At 33.4% G+C, this 7,640-nt stretch overlaps 1 protein-coding gene across 2 annotated transcripts in view; it reads right to left on the reverse strand.

Annotated features, from left to right (window-relative positions):
- The window catches only part of LOC106457080, a 135,101-nt gene that overhangs the window by 15,572 nt on the left and 111,889 nt on the right, over positions 1–7,640 (reverse strand). For both annotated transcript variants that reach the window (XM_022382898.1, XM_022382899.1), the window contains 5 exons: positions 3,492–3,595; positions 2,425–2,555; positions 2,036–2,114; positions 1,410–1,529; positions 211–399 (listed from right to left, as the gene is read on the reverse strand). In XM_022382898.1, the coding sequence (XP_022238606.1) occupies positions 211–399; positions 1,410–1,529; positions 2,036–2,114; positions 2,425–2,555; positions 3,492–3,595 (623 nt within the window). The remainder of the gene's footprint in view (positions 1–210; positions 400–1,409; positions 1,530–2,035; positions 2,115–2,424; positions 2,556–3,491; positions 3,596–7,640) is intronic.

Consider the following 7,640-nt stretch of genomic DNA (forward strand, 5'->3'; position numbering starts at 1 on the left):
TGATCGGAGAGAACAGCAGAATCAGAGTTTGTTTTATAATCTACAGGGGAAGAATAACAGATAAATGTATATGAAACTGATTGGAGAGAACAGCAGAATCAGAGTTTGTTTTATAATCTACAGTGGAAGAATAACAGATAATTACAGATGGAACTTACTGGAGGAAACAGCAGAATCAGAGTTTTTTTATAATCTACAGATGAAACTTACTGGAGGGAACAGCAGAAATCGGATAAGTTTTCTGAAAGCTGCTGAAGCCTTTACTGTTCCCAGCTGCCACCTGAATATAATAAGTTGAACCATGGACTAAGTTAGTGACGACCACCTCCAACCTCTGCACATCCGTAACTTCTTGAGATGTCACCAAGGAACTGAAGTCTTCCACGGTACTACATACAACTAGGTAATAAATAACACACGAACTTACTTAAATGAATACCAATAACCAATATTATTGTATTTTATCAGAAGAATTGATCTAAAAAATAATAAATACAAGTTCACTTATTGCGCTAGTATAATGTACCACATCGTTTATTTTCTCGTAGATTAGATGGACAATAATTGAAAATATTCAAATAGTCAAATAAAAGCAGCTAAAATGATGTATGATTAAGAAACTAGCAAAGCAAAAAGGTTCATGTTTCATTCACATTGACGCCATAATTATCAGGGACAAAACGCTGGTAGTAGAGGTTCAACCAATTTATATTCTAAAAATTAATTTACAGTTATCTAAATGATTGTACTGCTTTATTTAATAGTGCGGAGTTAAAGCACTCATTTTATCACATGGTTAGTATGGCTTGGACACCTACAGATAAATGATTAATTTGATGTCGCGTCTTATCTTTTATTTAAAAATAATAATATGAAAAATTATTGTAAAAATTGAAATGGAAAATAATTTTATTATAAGTAATATAAATAAATAAGAATACGGAAGAAAATATCTGGTGTGGGAAAATCTCAAAAATTTCTAATCACAAGTCCAAGTCAAACATGAAGTTTTTAACCAAAAGTCCAAGTCAAACATGAAGTTTTAACTACAAGTCCAAGTCAGACATGAAGTTTTAACTACAAGTCCAAGTCAAACATGAAGCTTTTAACCCCACGTCCAAGTCAGACATAAAGTTTTAACCACAAGTCCAAGTCAAACATGAAGTTTTTAACCACACGTCCAAGTTAAATATGAAGTTCTTAACCACAAGTCCAAGTCAAACATGAAGCTTTTAACCACAAGTCCAAGTCAAACATGACGTTTTTAACCACACGTCCAAGTCAAACATGACGTTTTTAACCACACGTCCATGTCAAACATGAGGATGTGCACAGTTTTCGCCAAACACTAATGTAGTTGCACTTAATCTTGCTATATAAGTAGATCCTGGATGTTAAAGATTTATTACCTTTGTATTTGGTTACAATCGTTTCTGGAGCTTTTGCCGTTTGTGATTCTTCGATCCTTATTTTCAAGGAATCAGTTCCAGCTACCTCAAGGTGCACTAACTTAGGTAGGTCTGGCACTCCTAGAAAATCATGGGAATCTGAGTAATGTTATAAGTTTAAGACTTGATTAACAACTATTAAACTTAAAATCTTTTTTAGAAGAGTTGCTAAATAACAAGCAAATATAAAGGCAGAAAGTATAAAAAGAGAAAGCTAAGTAGGTTTAAAATGTCGTGTGAAGCTATTTTACTTTAGTTATCACTTGAAACGACAAATATATATATATCTCAACATTTAATATACAAGCTTTAGAAATACATCACACGCCATCTTGAATTTAATATTTACATATATTTTCGTAGATGACTTTCGCATTAGTTTAATGGTGAGGGCTTATTGTAGTTGTTTTAATCATTAAAATATATTTCCTGATTTGGGGTAATTTGCAGAATAGAAAATATTATATGTTTTATTACTAGTGTTTATTCTGTGTGTGTGTTTCTTATGAACATATAGCAGTTTAATCTTTTAGAATATTTTGTTTCTGCCTTAATATTTCAAACGCTTTTGAAGCCTTAAAACTTACGTATTTGTTCAAATCCTTTCCCCATTCTTTTCAATAGCTCGTGACGTCTCTGCCAAAGTGCGAGTTGTCGTTCCTTTTCCTGTGGCAATCAATAGGATAACGTCACATAACCTTCAATTAAGAACCTTAATTCTCTACTCTATAACAACTAGAAAAACAACAACAGATAAACGAAAAGTCCACAACACATGACTTTATGTAAGATCACAAAAGTTTTAACTCATTTCGTCACATAATTCGAATACTACGAAAGAATTTCGTACAAATGATCGTGATTATTATATATTTAAACTTGAACTTTATTCTTTTATACAATTCCTTGAATTAAAAGTATCTTTTGTTGGTAAATACAGTCTGGCAAAAACGACCCCCTGTCGGACATATCTTACCTTAAAAAGGGGTGCTGTGAAGCTAGTGTTGGTGGAAGCACTAACCAGACAAGATTTTAACTCTTCAATACAACGCTCTGCTTCTTCAACCAGAGTACTGATGTGACTACTTCGGCACTCCTTGGTGGGAACTGATAATATGACAATGATAAAGTATACAAAACCTGTTACAAAATAACTATTTTTGATATACAGAAACAGAGTCTTCTTGCACCTCGTTGCTGCCAGTGAAATAATAATAAAAAAACGTCTATTGTATGTGTAATGGGTGGAACGAATTTCTTAACGAAACCGTCCTACAGTTGAATTTAAATTCAGAATACCACATACTAAGTTCTAGGTTTCCGAGATATTTGCACTTGTAACTTTTGTACCGTCCTTCAGTTCACGGAAATCTACCTATATATATATTATGCGTAACTTCGTACATAATTTCTTTGAAAAATCAACAGATTCTGATTTAGGAAGAGGCCTAGAACAAAAACATGAACCATTACGTGCATTATAGATTCAAAAGACAGCACAGGAACAAGAGACTTTTCCCTGGAATGTCTTTCATAGTTTTAAACTAAAAGTTGTTTCATAAGTTTATTTATTCTTAAGTACAAAGCTACATAATACACTATTTGTAATATGCCCACCGCGGGTATGAAAACCCGATTTTTAGCGTTATAAGCCCCCAGACTTACCAGTGAGCCAGCGAGGGCCTGGTTTTTTTACTATACCCAATGTTCTCACACTCAGTGATAATCAGTGTACGTTTTGATTTTAGACTAAACTAAATTTATTTGTAAAAAATAAATAACTTGAAAATAATTCCAAAGCACAGGAGAGAAAAACATGAACGTAACTTTAAAATCTATTTTGTGTACAAAACAAAAAAGTTTTATATTTCGTAAATTTTAATCTTATATAAATAAGGATTGTAACTAAACTGGTAGTATTTGATCTAAGACAAATGTCGAGATATTTCACAAATGTAATTAAACTTTGGACCAATATTATTTTTACGCAGCCTAAGAAAGAACTCTATAAAAAAAAGAAACAGCATTCAGTAAACAACTTACATTTTGTGCTTTCTCTACCTCCACGTGACTGAAGAAGTTTGACCATTGAGGCACTGTTAGTCATCAGAGCGATGTCCAGTGGAGTAAAGCCATCTCCATTTACGCTATTGAAATAGCATATGGTTAAAAGGATATAAATAAAGGAATATAATCAATGAGTTACGCGTTACATGTTACAGTATACCTTACCATATATATATATATATATATATGTTGTTGGAAGACAAATTGCAGGCAGTTATCTGGTCGTATGTATATATATATATATACAGTATATGTAGGCAGACGAGATGGACTTATTCTGCCAATGCAACTCCCTCTTCCCAACAACACTTCGGCACCGTTAAAAACAACTTGTCATAACTTGCATTTCACGAGATACATTGTGACAACTCGAAATTACGACGATGGACATTGACTTGATCATGGAAATATGGCTATCAAACGCTATTGATTTCTCGTCGAGTTAGTAACTACACTGAAATACCTTCAATACTTTCTGAATCAAAGATCAAAAATACACGAGTACCACCGAACGTTTCAACCGCGTGTAATACCCCTTTAGAGACCGTCGTGAATTAATTGCTGATTAGATACTGTATTTGGTTCTACAATCAAACAACATACACCTCGTTTTTCATCTAACTTGTTACCGTCATGAAGGTACAATTCTAAAAGTTGCAAGGTTCAATTTCCTAAAAAGATAAATAATGATATAACCTACAAGCCTGCGATGGTTTTATTGTCCTGAAATTTTTACATTTAAAAATATGAATAAATGAAAAAGACAATTAGTTGACCGATATTCCCTTAATAACTGAACAGTGTAAGCATATTTAGCTGTAAAATACATTATAAATGACTTATCTGCAAGCTGGTATGGCCAAAGAGCAAAGTAGGGCTCGAAAACTACTAATGTAAAAGACAATATGTTGATTCTTCTTTAAACAAAGTCGCTTTTAAACAAATATTATATCAAGTCATTGAAAAGGTAAACACTATGTGACTCTTAAAGTAGTATGTCACATACTCTAGTGAATAAGGCTTTAATTGAGCTTCAAAAATATTTTCAAGGCATTCGATAAAACTTAGGGAAATATAAAATTACAAAAAGAATGGTTGTCTAAAGAATAAGGATGCAGCAGATGATGAAGTAGATTCAGCTTATCTTTAACGTGTTTCGTTTTTGAAAAAATAAGCAATAATTATGTTGAAGTCAATTGCTCTTATAGAGGCTGAAAAGGTCAAGTAAAGAACAGAATAAGACTAACATAACTGCTAGGAAATAACCAAAATATTGCAGAATATGTCTTTATCATTAACTTCAATAAGATAAAAATCAATTATTAACCTCAGTTAGGAAAAAATGCAGTACACATAGAAAAGTATTCAAATTGTCTTGTTACCTATATAGTATTAAGTTTGAAGAGATTGTGGAAAGTAGTTAATTTAGGAACAAAAACACTATCTTGTACATAATTCATATTTATAGCATTCCATACTCAGTGACCTAATGCTAGAATCATACTCCAAACTGCATACAATAAAAAGAAACTTGAAAATATTAGACATAAAAATATATAACTGAATGGTGTTAAAGTTTGGGAAGAATTTGATTTCTTTAGTACTGAGATCAATAATACCTACTGGCAAACTGACAGTCAATATACTGTGTCTTTCGTCAACTCAGAAGGGTATAAATTCCACTGTTTGACACTTTATTTATATCGGGATCTATACCACTTGTCTTCACGACTGAATAATTACATGGTATGAAATACCACTTGTGTAAAGCAGCTTTTATTACCTGCTATTCCACATCTCTTCACTGTAACACACTCATAATAAGTATACGGTTAATATGTGTAAAGCAGTGTTTCAGGTGATCAGTCCACACTTCTTACGTCACGAACGTGAACGCGTCTCTCTAAGTCTAAGTGCTCGTTTTTAGCGGGTGACATAATCTTTTATCTACAACATCCTAAAGATCACTGTGCGCATCTTCTATAAGATTGAATGATACACGTCTAAAAGTGTATGTACAGCTTTAAACGTCTTTCCTAATTCGATCACAAACGTGCGAAGTTGGATAATTTATTGAAGATTTATTGGTTTTAGTACATCTGTTCCGCCACTACGTCATTATAAGCAGGTGCGGCATGATATACTAGTGAGAAGTGACATCAAGGTTTCCTGTAAAACTGCTGAGGCGACATGTGTACTTCCCTTCCGCTGTTTAAAACTCTTGGTTATAACAACAACAACAACAAATGTTTACAGATGTACAATTTTCAGATTAATTACAACTGTTTTTTTCACCATGTTTTGTTCATCACAGCTTTATCTGGGTTATTTTGTTTTGAAAGATCCAGCATTTTCATAATATGTCACAAAATGTTAACTGTCATTATCATTTATAAAGCATTTCACTAGCTGAGATTTACTTCTATAACTTGTGATAAATATACTGATGCTTTAGTTTAAAAAGAAAATAAAAACTCGTTTGCTAGTACCATTCTGTACATGTCAGAAAAGTCCAAATTGTAAATTCCCTAAAAATAATTTAACACACTGTATTATTAAATGACTGTGCCTTTTTAGAAAATTAAGAAGATTTGGATTGGCATTATCTTACAATGAACAAATTAATTAAAACGCTTTGTTTGTTTGTTGTTAAGCGAAAAGCTACGCAACGGACTATTGTGCCATGCCAACTGTGGATATACAAACCCGGAATTTGAGTGTTATAAGATTTACCACTGACCAACCGGTGGACAGTTAAAAAACATAAAGTCAACTATCTATATACGGCACCCGGAAGAACGATCCTTTTTTAAAATAAACCATTAGCAGTCAGCAACCATATAGGACGAGCATGTTCGGTGGAAGAGATTCGAGCTCGCGCCCCTCAGATAGCAAGTCGAGCGCCTTAACTACCAGGCTATATGCTAAGGCCCGCATATGATTGATGATCACTACAAAGAAGACGTTATCATCCTTCATTAGCCACATGTCATTACTGTTTAAAGTGAGATATGAAGTCCTTATAATTAGTAATCAAAACACTGCTGAAATCCATAAGCTCTTTTTCCTAACGAATGTACAGTTAAGAGCACAAATGTTTCATAAAAACGTTTGCAGAAAATTCTATTTTTCGCTATCTGGTGCCGGTTTTACTGACAGTAAAAATATGTTTGTTAGAGTAGTGTAAATGTTTATTATTTCAGCGCAGTTAGTTTTGCTAACCATACAAATGATATTGCTTTAATAAGACTCATTGTGGACATAGATATTAAGCTTCCAAGCCTCTTCCTTTAAAAGAGCCACTCTGTGTATTGACATTAACTTTAACAAGCTCTTGTTTGTACAAGAGTCATTCCGTGTACTAACAGCTAGTTTATCAAGCTCTTCGCTTTTAGAGAAGTCGCTATATGTTTTGCGATACCAGGTTTACCAAGCTTCCTATTTCCTATGTGCTGACATTAAGTTTAAAGAGGTGTTGCTTTTAGTGTAATCATACCTTGACTTTTAGACGAGTCACTCTGTTTAGAAATACCAAAACACGTTTTTTTAATTTTAAAAGAGTTACGAACAAGCCGTCACAAGAGAAATATTTCCAAGCTTTCAACATTTCTAGCTTTTCTTTTGCTTTATTTGTGTAAGGAGGGTAAAAAATAAATAGAAAGGTCTAGTTTTAATCTCAACAGAAATTAATATAAATATCGAAGCTGCATAACAATTATATCAGTCCAACATTGACAAAAAATACAATAATATTTAAATCGAAATTGATATAACTACTTAAAATCCGTTTACTACTTCAAAATATTTTACTTGTTTGTTTGTTATTAAGCACAAAACTATACCATTGGCTATCTGTGCTGTTCCCACCATGGGTATCTAAACTCAATTTTTAGCGTTATAAGCCTTCAGACTTCAGGCGCTGAGCCACTAGGGGGCAAATTGTTGTTTTACTAATTAACTGAAGGTCCGGCATGGCCAGGTGTTAAAGTACTCGACTCGCAACCTGAGGGTCGCGGGTTTGAATCTCCGGCCCATCAAACATGCTCGCCCTTTCAGCCGTGGAGGGCGTTATAATATGACAGTCAATCCCACTGTTCGTTGGTAAAAGAGTAGCCCAAGAGTTGG

Source organism: Limulus polyphemus, unplaced genomic scaffold (assembly GCF_000517525.1).
Source record: "Limulus polyphemus unplaced genomic scaffold, Limulus_polyphemus-2.1.2 Scaffold290, whole genome shotgun sequence".
NCBI lineage: Eukaryota > Metazoa > Arthropoda > Merostomata > Xiphosura > Limulidae > Limulus > Limulus polyphemus.